Source organism: Populus nigra, chromosome 10, assembly GCF_951802175.1.
Source record: "Populus nigra chromosome 10, ddPopNigr1.1, whole genome shotgun sequence".
NCBI classification, from domain to species: Eukaryota; Viridiplantae; Streptophyta; class Magnoliopsida; order Malpighiales; family Salicaceae; genus Populus; species Populus nigra.
Genome location: NC_084861.1, coordinates 11,433,731 through 11,454,359, shown reverse-complemented (window position 1 = coordinate 11,454,359; position 20,629 = coordinate 11,433,731). Strand labels below are relative to the sequence as shown.

General features: G+C 36.7%; 1 protein-coding gene across 3 annotated transcripts; it reads right to left on the bottom strand.

Annotated features, from left to right (window-relative positions):
- Positions 1–443: 443 nt before the first annotated feature.
- Positions 444–18,404, bottom strand: LOC133705111 (protein FORGETTER 1-like). Of its 3 annotated transcripts, XM_062130209.1 has the most exons (32): positions 17,592–18,402; positions 16,375–16,440; positions 16,064–16,237; positions 15,856–15,986; positions 15,594–15,670; positions 14,575–14,756; positions 14,359–14,436; positions 13,187–13,319; positions 12,155–12,215; positions 11,990–12,071; positions 10,608–10,736; positions 10,346–10,489; positions 10,140–10,233; positions 9,934–10,065; positions 9,423–9,493; positions 9,182–9,354; positions 8,929–9,022; positions 7,934–8,031; positions 7,720–7,855; positions 7,329–7,435; positions 6,300–6,395; positions 6,120–6,207; positions 5,889–6,009; positions 5,541–5,652; positions 5,336–5,459; positions 5,192–5,269; positions 4,956–5,074; positions 4,101–4,154; positions 3,919–4,021; positions 3,025–3,153; positions 1,815–1,926; positions 444–807 (listed from the first exon to the last, which is right to left on the bottom strand). In XM_062130209.1, the coding sequence occupies exons 1-32, from the start codon at positions 18,114–18,116 to the stop codon at positions 776–778; spliced, it is 3,855 nt and encodes a 1,284-aa protein (XP_061986193.1). In that variant the 5' UTR covers positions 18,117–18,402; the 3' UTR covers positions 444–775. The 3 variants fall into 3 exon arrangements, 2 of the variants coding, with proteins under 2 accessions (XP_061986193.1, XP_061986192.1); XM_062130208.1 differs by having other exon boundaries at positions 5,192–5,459; XR_009844195.1 differs by lacking the exons at positions 444–807; positions 1,815–1,926; positions 3,025–3,153 and adding an exon at positions 4,583–4,661 and having other exon boundaries at positions 3,961–4,021; positions 5,192–5,459; positions 17,592–18,404.
- Between the last annotated feature and the right edge of the window lie 2,225 nt (positions 18,405–20,629).

Genomic DNA, 20,629 nt, shown 5'->3' with positions numbered 1-20,629 from the left:
TAAAACCCCTCAACAAGTTTTCCGATGGACAGCGATTCTTTGCCAGATTTCGGTAGTTTGATAGCACTCGTAGAATTTATATCCATCCAACTTACCAATGATCCTTGTAAATTACTCAACAAAATATGGTGGCCCGACACAGAGCCCCTCTTATTATAAACTCTGCCAGTGCTTTGAAGATCGGATGACGAACCCATCTTTCGAACATCCGGTCTGCAAATGCACAGCGGATTCGCATAAAGAAAGACTCGCACTGTTATCCTTGTAAATGATAAGAATGGCAAACTTTTAATTTAACGAACCTGGCAGTGCTGGGAATCCATATCCAGCCCAGTGAGTAACAGAGGTAATCCGGCAAGTAAATATCATGGCAGTGCTTCTCGTGACGATTGTTGGCAATCTACAAAATTACGGGTTACAAGGCGGCATGAAGGAGGACGATATTAAAAGGGAAAGAAGAATTTCTTTATCAGCTATAGAATAATAATTAAATGGTGATTTATACAAATTAGTTCGAGTAGAACTATAACTAATACAACCTATAACTTACTGCTTCGACGAAGCTGTTAGAGATGTACAAAATTATATGCCAAAAAATGGGGCTGAAAAACAAAAAAAAGCCAAAAAAATCAATGACATGAGCCCGCACAATTTCCTTGCATGGTGCAGGGACTGACTTTCTAATCTCTCCATTACACGAGTCATGCTTGTATCTTCAGGTTTGAATCACATTCTCAAGTCGCAAAGCAAGTTTGCAAAAATTTTCCCACACGCCTTAATCGTCAATATCTTGAACCCATGCTAAATCTGCAACCAAGAGATAACATTAGAACTGGATCCATGTAAATTCTACAAACCAGACAAACAATAGTTAGGTAACAAGGGCACAATAGTCAGCTTAAACCCACTGTTTATGCATCTATGTCTTTAAAACGGCTCCCAATCACTTAAAAATCAAGCAGCTTATGATTAATCTTTGCTCCTTGAATCTCTATTTTCCCATTCTTTTTTCTCTATATCCATTTTCCTTGAGCCTTAATTAGTTCAACCATTGCAGTTAGTCATTCAACAAGCACATAAAGTAATGTTTACATCTTGGAAAAATGATGAACAAGAAAATCCAACACTAGTAACTTGTTCTTGATTTTGGATTGTTATTTCAATGTTATACCAGAACTTTATTCTTCACACATCTAAAAAGGACTTTTAGATGTTTTTAAGAACTTCAAATGTTAATTCTGAGTACTTCTTTGAACGCCATGCCCAAATCATCTAAATCAACAAATTCCCAAAACTTCTCAGTACATGTGGGAACAGTGCCCATAATTTGAATCTAGAAGTGAAGATGAAGCGGGAGAGAAGGAGATAGATGAAGGTTGATGATGGAAGAAAGGTGTTTTATTGTATATTATAAAAGGACAAGTCTATCCTTAAAAATAATCTTAAATTGGGGATAAAATATGTCCAAATAAAATTGGTTACACCTTTAACCTCCCCAGATGGCGGGGAGGTTAACAAACCACATGTGCCCCCCCCCCTCCCCCCCCCCCCACAACACACACACACACACATGTATGTGTCAGTGCATGCGTGCGCACTTGTGTTGATGTAAAGAGGTGAGGCAGGTAAAGTGCACGAAGCTAGATATATTCCTCAAGTCACACCAATTCCTTCTGTTTAAAAACAGCGTTGCAAGTGGCACAATCAATTTAGAAAGTATTGGGAAAAAAGTAAAGGGACGATAACAGAAGCTGTGCATGAAGACAGGATATGACTGCGTGCATGTGTGAAAAACAGTAAGGAGATAGAGAGACCTTGAAGTACAGATTCCACAGCCGCATTCGGGACAAGGAGTCCAACAATTCGCCTGTTATCTGTAGTAGTTTCTATACGCACAACACGGAGCCGCTTGTGGCTTTGACGAGCCTGTAGAGAATATTACTTGAGCTGTCAATTCATCTCAATGGCAGTTGCATCAAAAATGAATTGCAGCGACATACTTGATAGATCATCGCATGAGATGATTCCTAAATAAAACAATTCCTAGCAAGTATTAATTGCAGTGACGTACTTTTAACTCTTTCCAAAAGCAACCCATTAGAAGTAACAAGGAAGTTACTGTTGAACAATTGTCTTAGCAGGCAAATGCTAAAAGGAAACAAATTGAAGCCTCTGGTTTCTTCTTGTTGACACACAGTCAGGGAAAAGGAAAAAGGAATCCCAGCAATAAATGACTTGGCAGAAGTCCCATCAATAAAAAGTCCAATTCTCATAAAATCTCCATTTTATGTTAAAAAGATGGCCAAAAATTTTAAGCACAAGGCAGTAGTATAAAGAATGACCATGCATAGAAATCACAGCACACTTCAAAGGCTTTATTTATTGTTCCTTCCGCTTAATATTCTAAAACTTGTGTCACTAATGCAATAAGTTGTTCAGTTGAGTTAACATATTTATTTCTAATACCTAAAACGATGCACATCATAACCAACAACTATTTTTCAAGTAATCCATAAAAACAGAAAAAGGAAGAAAACCTACCTACCAGGCTAGGACTCGACTAAGAATGTGACCTATTTTTCCACCTCATTTTCTCATGGGTTATGTCTCCACCAGAAAAGTAAATCAGACTTAAAAGTACATTTTCAAATTATCGACCAACCACCTAGATCCATCAAGAGAATGCCTAACTCGCACACAGGGAATTGGAATCACGTTTACTTTGACCCTACATAATCTAAGACCCTCTTGCAAAATGTTTCAAAAGGGTGGTCCATAGAAAGAAACTTGTGGCATAAAATAACAACTGCATAACAAGTAGAATGCAGTAAAAAAAAATGATTCCAGTGATGAAGCGCCAAAGTAAAAAAAAAAACTTGAAGAGGATCAATACAAGTAAAACTGACACCCTGGGCTCTTATGTGGTCAATAGCAGAAAGAACTTAAAATTGAAAAATGAGCAACATAGAATTGAATAAAATCATGGTCATGAAAATTAGAAAATCATTAAAAATCCCTTGTTACCTGCTTAGAAAGGGCTTTCTCGATAGTTCCCCAAACAGGAAGAATAAGACCGCCCAAAACATTTACTTCCTGTCTTCTTCTGCCAACTGTACAAAAGTTTCCAAGCCTGCAATTGGGGCCATGCATGCACTGCAGGAAAAATTAACAGTAAGCAATGGATAAGAACAACAAGGTAACTGAAGAATTAACAAAAAGTTTATGCATCAAGTCTATATGGAGTAAATAGTCAATTCAAGAAGAAAATTCTTAGATTTCAGATTGATCAATAGAATTTTACAAGTACAACACAAAAAAAGGGGACTGAAGAAGTCACACAGTATGCTGGAGAATATACAAGACATGCACCTTTCCCTTTGGCATGATTCTGTTTCTCTACATTAAAAGGGGTCAGCTGGACACTAACAGCAAGGTAGCAATGTCATTAATCAATCAAAGTAACAATATTCCATCCAATTGTCTACAAGTCACTTACCTTGTTGCAGCATCATAAAATTTCCACATTGTATTATCAGTTGACTCCAGTATATGATTCCCCATTTAAGTACGGGCACATTACAAACAGGAAACTTTGCATGGAATATGCTAATTTGAATATTCACACAAAACTTATTTCTGGCTGCTGAAACTCGAGTTGGCAGGTCGAAGCTTGCATCAAGTTCTTTACCAGTTCGAACACAAAAGATGAAAAGAAACACACATCAAAGAACAAAACTCATCTTTTCATGTCCTAAAATAGTTCTTAAGTATGAAAATGTTGAACATAAGATGCAAAACAGTTTTTCATCATCAGTTAATCTACCATTTTAGCTCAGTGGTTATGCTATACCTAACATTGCAAATTATCGACACTAACAGGATTTCTCATCTGAACATATATTCAACACCCTTTTGTACCTGTTTAGATGAAACTTCATACTCGTCTTCCCAACCACTACGAGCCTTATCTAACGACAACAGTTTTCTATATTTGTTTTTCAACTCTGCCAGGGGCATTTCCCTGGAGGAAAAAAAAAAAAGAGTCAGTAAACACAACAGATTCAATATAAGCTTTGACTACGCCTGGTAATATCTGATACCTTACTGACTCCCCAACAGCAGGTCTGACAATCTTAAACATTCCAGAAGCAGAGCTGCAACGATGAAATAAACAAAGACACAGAAAGGATGGTATAAGACAACAATAAAATAGCATAGAACCCCAATAGTATAATAAACTCTAAAACAGGATTGTTTCTTGGAAAACAAATCTCAGGTTTCTTATACCAAACTGCCAGCTCAATCGAACCAAATCTGCAGCAGCATAAAAATAAAACAATCCACTACTCTCTGTATTGAGGAAGTAGAAGTGTGTTATGGTGTACCATGCTCACAAAGCAAACACTTCTCGTGCATTGTAAAATCACAAATTTAAAAACCTTCTTCACCTAACATGACATAATCCACAAAAAAAGAGAGAGAAATTTGGCAGCAGAAGTTTGTAAAACATTCTTGTCCTAGCATAGTGAAATAGAAGCAGGATAAATTGGTACCCATTCTGTGGCAAAATTTAACCACTTACATTAATGCCTTCAGTCAAATGATTCATTTACATTTCCCCGCTTTTCCCTCTCTTTTCTTATTGTGAAGAAATCTGGTAGCTAAATTGAAAACACTTCATCAAATATCAGTTCCTCTCTAAGCTACAGTGTCAAGCACCGAAACACAATGTCCTTTTCCTAAAACCGCAAAGGACTACTGGACTTTTGATTCACAACCATGATCAATGACCTCTTTGGCTCCATGCTTTCTTTAATTAAAGAAGTAAAATTTCAATTGAATCCAGTGATTTGTCATAGAATTTTAATGTTCACATAATCAAAACTTTACAATTCACAACTAATAAGCAAATACTTGAATATAAAACATATAGATAAAGTTAAATCTAGCTATACCTTTCAAATGCTAAAATAAAGTGACGTCTTCCTAACCAATCCCTCCTAGATTCATAGAATCCATCATTCGAAGAACTGAGCCCATCCTCTTGCTTTTCCACGAGCATGGTACTTGCAGACTAGCATTAATGAACATTTGCAAATTTTACAGTTATTTATCAAAAAGTAATAGAGCATTCACCATTCAGTGTTAAGACATGCATGCACAATAAAAACTGAAGAAAGAAGGAAAGCACCTCCCATGTGATTCCTCGATCCAGAGTGAAAGTAAAAAGAACAGTTGATGCCCCAGACATTAGATCAATGTGAACAGTCTGTAAGATAAAAGTCAACATCACTCGTTGAGTAAAGCCAGTAAAAGAATTGCAAGAAAGTATAACCTTGGGAGCTCCTTGTAATTCAATAATGTAAGCTTTCATATCAACAATCCCAGAATCAAGATCCCCTTCGATGCGTGCATTCTGAATAAGAAGATCTAAGATTCTGACAAACAACTCAAACATCCTGCAGTGAAAAGCAGTCTAGCAGATCAAATTTATTTCTGACTGCAACAGCCAATCATTTTTCAACCAGCAAAACAGAGACCTATTTTGAAACTCAGGTGGCAGTCCTAATATCCGATTGAGGAAACGCCCAACATCATGCATGTCTGAATCAATTATACGTCCAGACAACTTTCCATAGTCTTTCCCATTGCCTATATAAAATTTAGAAGGTTCGAGTTATAATTGTCACGAAACATGACAATTAATGATGATAAAACAGCTAAAAGGATGGCATAAGAACATCAATGAAAATGAAATAGAGATGATGATGATACAACAAAAATGTTTTCCAGGGACTCTTGACAGGAATGGGGAAAAAAAGGAAAGTATATTCTGACAGTTCAATTCAAGAAAAGTAGTGACACAGTGATTAACAAGAAAAAAATACCAAGAACAGAGTCTCTAACTATTCCAACAGAAACAAGAGCAGCTTTTGCCTTTGTTATAAATTCTTGAACTGTCTCTGGCTTTTCAGATGAACATCCAGGAGGTACAACTGGCAGAGTATCCTGAAAACTGAATTTTAGTTATTCCCAACAATACTTGGCACCCCATTTTTCAACTATAAATCCAGCACAAAGAGAGATACTCAAATATTATTACAAAAAGATGATTACACCTGCTCCATAATTCCTCTATACATCACCATCAAAGCCTTTTTCCCATGCGCACTATCATAATTGTAAGCACTCAAAGAAGGCCCAGCCCTGCAAGGCATTTATGCATATTTAGACATCCAATCAAAGCAAAAGACATCATTGATAACCACTATTCCCCTGAGGAAAAATATTCAAGTTACCTGCGGTCTCCCTGTGTTAAGGCCCCGAGAGATTCTAATCGCTTGGCAACAATAGATGCAAAGCGGCGTTCTCCACCAAGATTAGTAAATAATAGCCTGCAAAAGAAAAGAGAAAAAAAGCGTTATTATGGTCTAACAATTTATAGTGTCAGCTTTACACTTTGCAAACATTCAGCGTCAATATGTTAAACTTTATTACTTTCGAACAAAACTCACAAGAACAGTTCTATCATTTAAAATCAGAAAAACAAAGAAATTGGCCGGTGCGGTCTGTTCAATTCTATCAATTTATTCTGGTAACAAACATATTTAATGGACAAAAATGCAGGATCAGATCAAATAACCATGGTTTCAGAAACTGTGGCTTAATTCTATTCAAATTAAAGAAATCCTGATTCACACCCATCAATCCTCTAGAAAAACAATCTTTCTCAAGGCTTCACCCAAATTCTAACTTTTCCCCACCTTTGCAAGCACTATACCATATCAAGTCTCCTAGCTTCATGCTCAACATGTAGTCATGCACGTACTAAACCAAAGTCAAACTCAAGTAGCTCAGACAAAGGATTCTCCAAATGTTGGTAAGGAAAAGTGAGCAGAACATATAAGCAATTACTACCTCACCTGCCTGATTTTGAAGATTATGTTACAATAACATAAATTCCATAGATGGATGAAATCCAAGTTAAATCAACCCTCCATGTGCTTGGATTATTCATCAACCAAAAACTAACCTAAGCCCAAACTCAAAGATCCCCAATTCCCCAACTACCATTTTAATATTTCTAAAATTAAGAACAATATGCTCTAGTTTTTTTATTCTTCTTGAAGAGCCCAAATGGATAGCAGACATGACAACTTATAAAAAAGTGTGGGGAGTAAGCTTTTAGGAATTCTATGTTTAATATATAACTAAAGAAAGTAAAACATTACCTCCAAAAGTTGAGTGTTTAATCTGACTCTTATTTCATAATGCAGCCAGAAAAGCAAATGGATGAAAGAGAGTTAAACATGCATGGCCCAGCCTACCTATACTCAGGAGCAGAAGCTTGATTTGATCGGTGTGTTCTTCCAAACTGTTGAATTGCTCGGTCAGCACTCCAAGGAAGTTCTAGAGTTAAATGAACCCTTCTTTTCTGTTGGTAGAAATGTCAAATGGCACTTAAATCAGAAACAGGACAACTTATAAATTGTGCAAATTAAATAGGCTGACTCATGCAGAAATAAATTATTTTTTGCTCATAGAAATGTCAAATGGCACTTAATTGGATGTGGGGCATCTTAAAAACGCATCTACAAAGCAGAACCACACAAAAATGAGAAGATGATGCCAAAATACCATGCACAAAAAAAAAACCACTTTAGAGACTGCCAAAGAGAAATACCAGGCAGGCAAAAAGTTTCAGAGCATCGGGCACACCTGATTTTTTGATCTTCTATCTGCCTGTAAAGACACGCCAGCTGATCCTGCTTCAGAAATGATAGCAACCAATTTCTTACCATCCATGAAAAGCTGCTTCTCGTGCATATTGACCATTTCCATGGTGACATCCTTTCTAAAGAGAAAAAAAAACCCTCAGTTATATGGATTAAAATAAAAAAGTAAGTGGGGGGGGAAATGCAGAGCAACTTACGAGTTTCGTGGAAGATAAGTTACGCCTTTTCCACTGGTGGCCCTTACAAGCATGCCTCTCCTCCCAGTCATTTCAGCAACATTATCAGGGCCTCCAAGCTGCAAAATATAAAATGCACAGTCAACACAGGTTTCTTTTTTGTCAGAGGAAGAATATATTATTAGACCAAAGTGAAAAGACGATCACAACATGCAGAACATGTATCCATAACAGAATACCACAAAAAGAAAATTAAAAAAAAAAGAGCTTCCTGTCACTCAAAATATAAGCTGAAGATATGCTTCTGAGTAACCCCAAAGTAGAGGACAAAAAAAATGAGAAACTATTATCATCAACAGGTGCTTTGACAGAGCATTTTCAAAAATTCAAAAATTCTACCTCTTCAAATACTGAGCATTTTGAGTACCCCCAAAGTAGAGGACAAAAAAACTGAGAAACTATTATCATCAACAACAGGTGCTTTGACAGAGAATTTTCAAAAATTCAAAAATTCTACTCATGGTAGCACATCTCCACAAAATTAAACAACCATTCTCGTTCCCAAAACCCACTAAGTCCATCAGTAGTAAAAGTTCCTCCCCTTCTCGAAGATGACCCATGCACACCTCAAAGAGAATAAAAGGCCATTCCACATCTTCCAAGCCATCAGATAATGAACAAAAATATGAGCTTGTCAACAAGAATCAAATTATCCAATGCCCAGTAGCTGCCGGGCCATTTGACATCTAAAACTTTACTTCACTAACCAGATAATACAGCATAAATCTACTAAAATCATAAGAGTTATAAGATAAACAATAACATATCAAGCAACAAATCTTAGTTAACATATTTTTTCCATTTCCTCCTCTTCTAAGAGAATTTATTACATGTAAGGTTAAGCTCTACTGCATGGGCCTCCTGAACACATAAATATACATGCATGCATGTGTATGTATGTATGTGTCTATGTGAGTATTTGACAAAAAGAGGAGAGGTCAGGATGTGGTCGCTACCTGATCAATAATATCATCCAAAGGATTGTTTGGAAGATCCAAAGATCGAATTATCTCCAAAATTTTCAATTTGCGTTCCAAAGCTGTTTCATACCTAATATCAAGTTCATACATTATATAATGATGCTTTTAACAAATATTAATTTAGTCCAACTGACACATGACCATCAACACACCAGAAGAGAAGTAATTATGGAAAGAATAGAATTACATGGGAACAGGAAAAACTAATCAGCTCCCAGTTTGTAACTACCTCTTTGTAAGTTCAACAAGATAAGCATGCTGTTGTTGAAGAAATTCTTCTGTTTTTTCCTTGCACGAATGACATGACCAATCTTCAGATGCTAAATCTGTAACAGGTGGCACTAAACATGAGGGATGGACCAGTTGGCCACAACAAGAGCATTGGAGTAATTTCTTCCTTCCCTGCAGTTGAAATTTTACAAATGTAACACATCATCAACAAGGAAACCACAAAACAAATCAGAAACTACCTCTTCTGAATTGCATATCTCACAGATCTGAAACTCATCATCAGATCCATTGGATTCGCCTCCAGAATCAGCTGCATTGGCAATAAAGAAATTAATTTTTTAAAAAATGAGCGATCTTGGAATTTGCATTATAGTATCTAAGACAAAATGCCTCCAAACTTGAGAAGTAAAGCCCCATATTTCCATAAAAGGGATAAAAAAGGAATACCAGCATCAATAAATTTTCCAGGTGAGTTTGCTGGATAAGTAAAAGGTGATGCAATCAACAAGGACACAAGTTCACAGGAAAAGACAACACATAATAAAACCATATGAGAGCATTAAAAAGTTCAGACATCAGATTTCTTCTCTTTTTCTTCCTTTTCTTCAGCAAATGAAAGTAAGTCATGTACCAAGAATGCAAGCAAGGAGCATCAATTTGCAAGCCCATGGTATAACAAAAGAGAGACTAATATCGTGGTCCATTGTTAACTGCAATAAATCAATTAATGTCAGACTTCAAAGAACTTACTTCCAGATCCTTCATCAATTTCATCATCACTCTCAGGTTTCCATCTTGCAGCTTTCCTAACTCGCCCTTTCAATGAAACACCAGGAGTTGCTGAGTGCCTCTTCCGTTGAAGTTCCTTTACGCCTTCCTCTCCTGCATAAAACAAGAGGAGAATAAATGGGAATTGTAATGTATAAGGTGCAAAGAAAGCACAACCACATAGTTACCTTGTTCTGGTTTTCCCGGCAGAGGGTAATTTTCTTCCACAAATTTCAGCAGCAATTCTCGAGGTCCAGAAATAAAATCGTCAAGTTCAGAACCCTGCTCAAGAAAATGTATAGATAACATTCAAATGGGAAACTAACAATATACAACCAGGAAGAATCAAGTGGAAAATGCATACACCACATCAACGAATAAAAGACATACTCACATATTTTGATACAGCTTCCTCAGTTCGAGCCTCTCCTGTACTCTGCAGGCCAATAACAACACACTTTTCTTCTTTCAATGCCTGCTTAGCTATTCTTACAGTAGCAGGCACCTTAGCTGACATGCACATGTGTCTAAAGAAGCGCTGCCAGAAAATGAATGGATGAAAAAAAGAATTAGATTAACTTGTCAAACACATAAAATAAGCACTTTACAAAAACAAGATCAATGAAAAACATTTGAACCACTAGTGAAGACCAAACCTGATGGCTTGACCAATATACTCTCCACAGTTGACTAGAATTTGGTTTGTCATTAGTAAGAAAGGTGCTTGCTGAAAGCAACTCTACTCGCAACTCCGCCCAAAATTCTGCTGCTTTTTTGTACATGTCCTAAGCAATTCAGAACGCAATATGAGAAAACTCAAGGGATTATTCATGAAAAAAAAAAGAAAAAAAATAAGAATTAGTTAAGAGATTCAGGGAAATTACAGGAGTGATAAAAACAGGGAAAAACCACGCTTTGTTAGGGGGGTTTTAGTCCCACCTAGCAAATTTTGAATTCAGTTAGTAGGAATCAGTGGAAGAACTAAACTTCCTACAAAAGGAGGAATGGATGAACTGCAGAAAGAAACATTCAAACACCACATCCACAATAAGGTCCAAACTTCTCACCCTTCCCCACAAGTGAGAAGTCAACAATATAAGAAAGTAACTTGCTAAAAGTACCCACTTTTAAGAGAGCTATTTCAAATCAAATGATATTAATGAACAGAAATATCTTCCTCAACACTGCAGAAAACTCATCCAAAAATTTGACCAGGCACTTAAAGGAAAGAGGCCCTGTTAATAAACCCAAATGGGAGTGTCATTCTGCATTCTTAGCACATGAGTTTGGTGTATAGAACGCATTATTGGCCACAAGGAGCATGCTGACAATCAGCTTGATAGAAACTAAGACCAGATCTGAGCAGGCAACTAGAAGGAAACTTTGACAGAGTTGCAAATCTAAGACTGTTTTCCCAGAAAAGGAATCGACTGACCTAAAAATAGTTTCCTAAATAGAACTTTTCTTTACATTCCTCACTACTTGGTTTGTTGAAAACATAAAATTGACCAAAAAAACATGTGCTAAAATGATTTGCTGACAAAGTCCAAGCTATCAACATATTTAAGAATTAAAAAAAACATGAAAAAGTAACGAGTAGTGTCAACTGCCCTGCTATTTAAAACATCTAATGGTGCAACGTGAAAGGACAGCATATCCAAAGGAGCTTGGTTAAGGGCATTAGACCAATTTCAAATTTCATGGTGAGCAAGTGATATCAACTTGCTCAAAACAAGACATTTGGATGGAAAGCAAGCCTGGGTGCAATACTAACTCCTCACTAACAAGGATATGCATTGTCAATCATGCAACTAGCAACTAGAATTGATTTTTGTTGGTGGAAGTGTATTAGCAGTTCAAAAAGCAATGAAACACCATATGCAGTGCTTTTATTTGGCATGTTGCAGGGGTTAGAAACAAGGAAAGCTCCTTGGTGCAAAGGGTGTAGAAGGAAAAGGAGCAAGTAAAAAACTATCAGCAACAATATTAACCATCGATTCCTATGTTTCATACTGGAAAGCCAATTGATGCTTCTTACCATCATCTCAGGTTCTAAAGGTGCTTCAACAATTTCAAACTCTGCCCCTTTATAGCTAAGGGTACGACATACATACATTCCCCTGAAAACCAGAAGAAGATGACAAATCAAAAGATAAATCTTGAAAACAAATTTAGTTTACCAATGCATTCCAACCATTGCAACCTTGCTTTCATGTCCATTGCAACAAGTTCCAATGCTCCAACACCACCTTTTTCAAGAGCACCTGCAAAATTAGTTTTTAGAAGACTGCTTTAATAATTGCTAATGTTGAACATGGCATTTTACTAGCAAGATAGAGAAGCAATGTGAAAACAAGCCACGGAGAGAAAGCCCTTAGCAGAGATTTACAGAAGTTTACATTTGCACACAAACATGGAAGAGTTTCAGAATAACAAAGAATGAAGTATAATATTGAGCAATCAAATCTAACTTTTAAAAGTAGAAGCGTGTGAGTTTATTTTTAAGAAAGCAAACAGATTTAAAAGCTGATTATGAGAAAAGCATGTGTTCCCCTGCTCTCTTACAATCAGCTAAACAGGTGCTTAGCTATAAGCACAGCAGTGCCAAACAGAACATGTGTATTCTTTGGCCACATGATCCCACCCCATGAAAAAAAAAAAGGTGAAAAGAGTAAACAATCTGCATTACGAACTCAAAAAGTTTAGATACTTCACAAAGTCAGTTACAGTTTCTCAATTATAAAACTATTTTTAATTGTTAGATAAATCACTCTCCTATTCTCATAAGCCACACTCCAAGAAGGGGTGAAAATATATAGAAATAGCAAGTTGAAATAATTTCAAAAGAAAAATGTCTGCATGGGCACATAAATAAAAGCAAGAGAGAGAGAGGAAGGAGGGAGAGTTCAGAAACTAACTCACGCCTTCTGAAGAGGATCTTGAAAACACGGGCATACAAACTTTTCAACAAAGTCGATGATAGCAGATTCAATTATCCAACAAAAGAAAAATAACATTACTATTGATTTATGAGTATTGTTCCTAAAACAGTTAGCATGACACAGCTATACCTTTCAGTACGAGTCCAATTTAGGCCTTTATCATTTATGTACTCAACTATACTATTTAATTGCTTCCAACTAGATTCATTTTGTTTTATGATCAAAATTCTCCAAATCAAACCTCATCTTACAAAACCTGAACAAAAGAATTAATGTGGCATGATCAATCACACCTAGAAACTTTTGGAAAACATCAAAACATGTTCCATCTCCCCAAAGACCAAGCCTGACCATATAACCCATATTTCGTGGTTCAGATGCACCAGTCGCTGAGCAATAGATAACACGTGCTTCAGGAAGTCGGGCCTGTTATATTGGGATCAGGAATATCAAGAGTTAAGATCTCATAGAAACCTGATTTAACTATCCCAAGCCACTTTACAATAGCAAATAGCATAGCTAACCCATTATCTCTACTAAAAAATTATGGGGACAAAACAAGCATCAAGGAAATTTGTGAATGTTTGTGTTACATGGCATAGCAAGTGTGACCATAGGTGTGTCCATGCACATCTAGCAGCATGATTTCCCATGCATTAGCTTGTTTGCGAGTGCATATGCACACGAGAGAGAATAGAAGCATCAAAGATGTAAATAGAAATTTATTGTGTGCCATCTGACAAAAGAAATCATCAAAAAAAAAAAAAAATGACCATTCAAGGCTTAGCATGATTATTAAGTGGCTTTACACCCCACATTATCATCTAGCATTTAAAACCCCCATGAGAGGTTGTAAGAAAATAATTCTTGTGAATCTACCGGTCCAAGTGCGGATGGACTGTGTAAGATCCAACTAAGGAAGTATTTAGTTTCGGTAAGCGAAAAATATCCCGAAGATATCCTTTCCATAAGAACATGAAAGGGGGGAGAAAAAAAATGCCTTCCTTTCATCCCCATTTAACAGTTCCCATAACATCTTCATAAGCTCAAAAGAGTCTTTTTAAAAATAAGAGTGATACACACTTATGACTACGAACTTAAGCCATGAGTTCCTGGGATAACACTTTGCATGACACACCATGTTCCATAATTGTATCATAACCATAAACTTTCCCTGTTTATATTCCTCCTTTTCACATGCAAGAAAATTTAATAGCTTAAATTGCATGGCTAGTTACAATCACCAATTTAATGGAAGGAAAGCTGTTGGAAGAAGCCTCTAAACTTTAATAAGAATATCTTAAATACCACCAGAAAAGTGTCCACATGATTACATCACAGAGAAGGATGATGATAATACAAAGTGTGCAAACATAGACATGCATATATCAAACAACTAGTAAAAAGGAGGTGCAGAGCAGGCAGGGAAAACATATTGCTCTAGAAATCAGTTTGAAGGACAAACCTGAATATCAAGAACTGCTTCACCTGTCCGCGTGGGTTGACTTCCAGCTTCAGGTATCAAGTTTTTTGCTTTATGGCACTACAATAAAGCCATTGATCCTTAGAAATGAAGTGTTTAGGGATGTATTGAAACACATAACACTCAATGAATCAGCCAAATAAAGCCTGACTGTCAAAGCAACAAACATAAGATAAACTTCCAAAAGACGCATAGTACCTCATCAAATATTAGAAGACCATCAAATTCTGATCCACACCACTGCACAAGTTGTTGCAGACGAGACCGACCTTTCTCAGAAGATGCAATGAGGCTATTGTATGTCAAAAATACAACTCCCTCTCGGACACCAACAGACTTCGAATCAAGCTTAGAATAGGGCAGCTTGTTCAAAGCATGCACTACATGGAGAAATAAGAAGTGGTAATGAGTCACTTGGACACCGACATTAAAAATGTCCTTGGTTCATATTTATAATTTTTCTGTCTCCTGTATCAAATTTTGCTTTTCCAAGCATTTCAAACCAGATTTTCCAAAAATCAAATGATCTCATTTAATCTCAAAATGGAATAAACATCCAAGGCAGTCAACACCGACACTCGAAAGAAAACCATGATCCATGTATCATGACAAAATGAAAAGAGGACTTCTATCCTCAAAACTTGAAGAGAAGGCAATTAATCAGAACTCCAATTATAAAGTAAATTCACTAATAAGAGAAACTTATGTATCCACTTTACTCTGCCTTTACAGATAACATAAAACACATGCATACATGCAAAATGCCATATAATGTGATAATCATGACTCAGAATATCCGAACAAGGCAAGGCCCAAAGAACTCAACAGCATAGATAAAATCTAAATAAAACAACAACGAAAATAACAGTGATCATAAAAGAGAAACTAAACCCAAAAATATATACTTTATACTCTTATTTGACATCTACACCATCACTCCTCTAATCCGTACAAAAATATTGCAGAAAAATTAATTAACAGAACATTTATTCAACCACCAAAGCAAGACAAAGATCCTCTAGGGTCCTTAAACTCTCTTCTTCCAGATTTCTATAACTGGACGCATTAAAGCAAACCCTTCCACACCCAATCTTGAATCATTCTGATTTCAAATGTTATGTTACATCAACCATTAATCACGTCTGTTGAATAGCTAAAACAGAATATTATTATCGCATAAAATCATCTCATAAGCTAGGAAAGGCTTAAGGATTTACCTTCAACATGTGCTGCACCAACATCATCCAAGTCTCTTCTTGCATCGAACTTTAAGTCTGAACCAACAGAAATCCACCTGCATAAGATCATTAAGGAGAAGAAAAGCATTATATAACATGGGTTGAAATATAGCATCCTCCCAGCTGCAAATGCAGATCTAAATAACTTGAAAATTAGTAATAGCCACACGAAAAAAAGAGCTGAGGATAAGGATAAAACGAAGATCTGCATACAATGCACTCATTGTAACCCACAACTTACAAAACTTTCCTCCTCACGTGGCGCCAGTTTTCCCATATCAATCCTGCAATTGTTCTGCCTTTACCCACACCAGCTCCATCTCCAATGAAGAATCCAGCCCTGGCACTATTTGGAAGGTGTTGCATGTGCCTCTGCCATCAAATCAACAGTACCTAATAAGTAGTGGCACTTGTAATCATCAACCATCAGTTATATCGTAGAAAACAACCTGACAAGCATAGACTAATGTCTCAATCTGCAAGCATGACAAAGCCTTGGTACTTTCTAAATCATCCTTGATTTTTAGATCATAAGTAGGCTCAGGTGGCTGCACTGCAGACAAGGAAGACGTCTCCACAATAGGATCGGGATGAGGTGGTCCAATAGATAGTTTTGGAGGTCGCTGCATAAAAGACCACATAAACATCAACTAAATTCTACAGCTCGGTAACCAAAAACTAACACACGAGCCAAAAGTTCAGAAATACAGAGACTTCCCTTACAGAAATTCTGAAGGAAGCTTTTAGAAATAATACTCACATAATCTGTAAAAGTTTCTCCTGCAGTGCCACCTTCATCTTCCTCTCTCTCCACTTCAATGGCTACCTGACAGGTTCTAGTGTCAAAAAGGAACATGAACAAGAAAATAAGAATATTTTCAAAACACCAGCTTTCGAAAGACATCCCACAGCAGGGTACTAGGCTATGCATCTGAGATCAATTGAATTTTGATTTGACAAGATGTGGTGGGGAAAATTATTATTTTTTTATAAGAGAAGGGGGGGCAAACTGAGCTTTGATTGGCTGGAATGAAGATGAAGGTGGTTCAATATGGGTGTCGTTTTAAGTTTTCCAAGCTACAATTTTCCAAATTTATCAGTAGGTTTGAGGTTATTTCTATAATTGCTAGAAATTGTCAAAAGCAAGGTCTAGGATCCTGTTTCATAAATCGGCACCTGATTTTTCTCAGACAAATGGATTTTGTTTAAGATTTCACTGGTTATACAGTAATACTTGAGTCTTCCTATTTAGATGTCCAAGTCCAACTAGGTTACAGATATTTCAAGTCTATTACATGTTTGTGATCTCTAAATTCCATCCGAAAGTTCAATGAAAAACTTCACAACATTTTCTTCATCCTCACAAAGTATCACGCTTACTTCCAGGGAATGATCTTAACTGAAAGCAGTCTTTGTTTCCTTTTCTTCATAAATTAACCCAGAAATCAAATTTGCAATCAATCTGTCAGATTCCTCAAACAATAATCATCAGAGAACCTCATAAAAGCAACGTTTTATAACCCGTTCTAAAGTATTTTAGAAAACTTAATGAAAAACAACTACGGTTTCTCACTAATTCCCAGCCTCATTGTGAACCAAAAACCTTGTAAGGAAGATCTTGAAATGAAGAATTCTCGTTGTTAGAATTTAGAAGTAGGGGACCCGAACAAGCCATTAGGTTCCCTAGCACTTCGCTTGTCACCCTTGACGGTTATAAGAATCCTAAACAGAAGTGTCCTCCACCCTCTAGTATATAGCCCGCTACAACGCAGTAGTTAAAATTTTAAGTTTTCTGTTGTTAGTACGCATACATTTCTAGTAGTCATGGTTATTGCCCTTATTCACTACAGCTCCTCCTACTGATTAAACGTAACACTCAGCAGAAAACCCTAATTTTAAAAAATTCAAACAAGATTTTACTCCATCTATACAAATACTCGAAACAAAGAAGATAACAGAGAACATTTGATGCAAAACCTCGTTGACTTCTTCGAGGGGGGGAGGAGGAGGAACTAGTCGCGGAAGAGGAGGAAGAGGAAGCACCGTCCGCGACGGAGGGGGAAGAGGAAGAGGAGGTGTAGCATGAGGAGGAAAGAGCTGTTTAATCTTCGACAAATCAACAGCGAGATCGACAAAACACTGAGGGCACTGAAACCGAGCCAAACCATGAGGAACATTCAAAATAGCCTTGCAATTAGCGCAAGGCAGCTGCATCTTACTCGGATCGATGCCGTAAGCCGGCGTTTGCAGTTGCGGCTGCGACGTCATTTTATGCAACATATTGTTATTGTTAAGCAGCGGTGGAGCCACCGCCTTTTTCATGAGCTCGGGCGGCAGCATTTGCGGCATCTTACAGGAAGGACAGACGAATTCCGTGATTCCTGGTCCGACGGTTAAGATCATACGGCATCCAGCGCAGCGGACCTGGACGCTGCCGCCTGCGGGGTGAGGTTGTGGTGGTGGTTGTGAGGCCAGCGGTGGAGTTGCCGGTGGCTGAGTCATGATATAATAAATTATTCTCTGATTGAGGGAGTAGCGAGTGGTGTAGAGATTCTGTTGGGAGGTTTAATCTTTCTTTTTTATATACATCTTTAACCTGAATAGATTGAACTTGCCGCTTATTACTCGATGGCATTCACGAGCTCATCTTATATATCTTATTCAGACATCTCTCTCGTTGAATTTATTATTCCAAGGAAATGAGTTTGCGATTTCTGCGGTTACTGGTCATGCGCACTGGGAGCCGAAGGTCCGTGGTGCGTGCTTCAGAGAGAGAGAGAGAGAGAGAGAGAGAGAAGCATATTTTTCTTATCGTATTTAAACGTGGGCCGGATGCCCGGGCTGCTTTTGCTTGTCAGGGAAAATAATACTCGGAGCCCAAAAGTCACGCTAAACTGGTCGAGGAGACAAGCCAGGTCTGCATGGTTTTTGATATATTATTGTATTATATTATTCCTGTTATCGTGGGGAGGATGCATGCACGATTTAGGAACTACGTTCTTCTGATAGTAATTACTAGGCTGGTAATCCGCATTGCATAGTTATTTGGACCCAGAAAAATTAGTTTAAAAAGGAAGATTCATGCATTTGTTAGCATGTTTTCTTAGAAGTAAATGTTTTTTGAATTTTGTGACTCGGGGTCAATGTGTTAATAAGTCGGCTTTATTCAAATATATAACAACAAGAACAGACAATCATAATAAATTAAATATAAAAAAAGTAATTATAATGATTTGTGCAAAAAAAAAAATGTTTGTCAGTATAGTGAAATGATTTCTACCTAACAAAATAAAAATAAAATAAAATTTAATAAAATAATATCTAAATATATTTTTAATTAGTTTAAAAATATTAAAAATATATAAAACAATCAAATATTAAAGATTAAACTCGAAAAAAATATTTGATTTAAAAAAAAAACCCAAAAAACAACTTGGATCTAACCAGATTAACATGTCAAACATATTATTTGGGTTATGAGAATAGAATATCCTATAGATAAAAAATAAAAATACAAAATGCAAAACTTAATTATCAGCCAAGCCAATATTAAATAACAAAAATGAAAAAAAAATATTAAATAAAAATAACAAAAAAACAATTCGAGTCAACCAGAGTTTGCTTTTCAACTCATAATTTGGATCGCAATACTAGGATAACCTCATGAAAAACAATTTGAAAAGCACTATAAATCTTAGTCCTCAACCAAACTAATAAATAATAATGAAATTGAGAAAAAAAATAAAAAAAAATGATCGAAGTGAACTAAGTGAATTTATTAAATTTGTAATATGAGTCATGAGACTGAGTAGTCTCATGAAAAACAAACAAAAAATATATATAAAATTGATTCTCAACCAATCTAATATTAAATAATAAATTTTTTAAAAATAATTGCTAAAGATAATAATAAAAAAATATATATAAAATCCAGCATCAAATAAATGGCAGCCTCTTTTCTATCAGACACAAAAAAACAATGAGATGAGAGAGACGTGAAAGGAAAGGAAAAGAAAGAAAAAGGATCATGGAGCTACACTGGAACCAGTACTTCAAGTTATGTCGTCGCATAAGAAAGCCACCACCAAAACTATTCCAGCGACACCGCTGAAGGCACCCTTCTGGTGTTGGAGGAAGGTACGCGCACCACAACAATGCAGTGGTCTTCCCCGCACCCGGACAAGTGTGTTATACATGCTAACCAATTTCCCTCTTTGATCCCTAACCTGGCTAGGAGAGGGGTTAATTTTTTGTTTAAGTTTCAATTTGGTCTATAAAATTTGGATTGTTTCAAATCAGCAATTTTGACTGCAATCAAGAATCAATCGAGCAGCACTTGAGGGCCTAGCTGCTGTGGTCAACCGTGTGACTTGTTCCGCCCCCGTCCCGGGTTCGACCCTCTATGTGCACGCCTGTCACCCCCGCGGTGCCTAACCTGCCCCTGGGCTTGCAGGATGTCCAGTGGGCCGTGGGGAATAGTCGTGGTGCGCGCAAGCTGGCCCGGAAACCTCACGTGAATCAAAAAAAAAAAAAAAAAAAAAAAGAATCAATCGAGCACTGAATTTATTTTTTGACACTGCTAGAATCTCACACCAAGCTGATTAAAGAAAAATTATAGAGCTTAACCTTGAATTAATCTAATGTAAAATGATCAAATTAAAAAAAAATTGCAATAACAAAAAATAACAAGAAAAATGAGAAAACGTTGCTTGAATCAAATATATATAAAGTCCGATCACAAAAATAAAATGACACGAGCTTGAATCCACAATAATCTGCAAGAGATCGCACAGTTCACGTGTGTGCAGTGTTTTTATCTTTCTATAATTATTATTATTATTACATGTCACGTTGACGCGGATTTTTCAAATATTATCATTTCCGTCAACTAAGTACTCGTTGGGTGGCGGTCTCTATCATTTTTCCATGGAAAGAAAACAACGGGCAAAAGATGCATCATTTTAAATTTCAGGTCTCTATCAGAAAATCATTTCCTAAGAAATTGGATCAGAGAC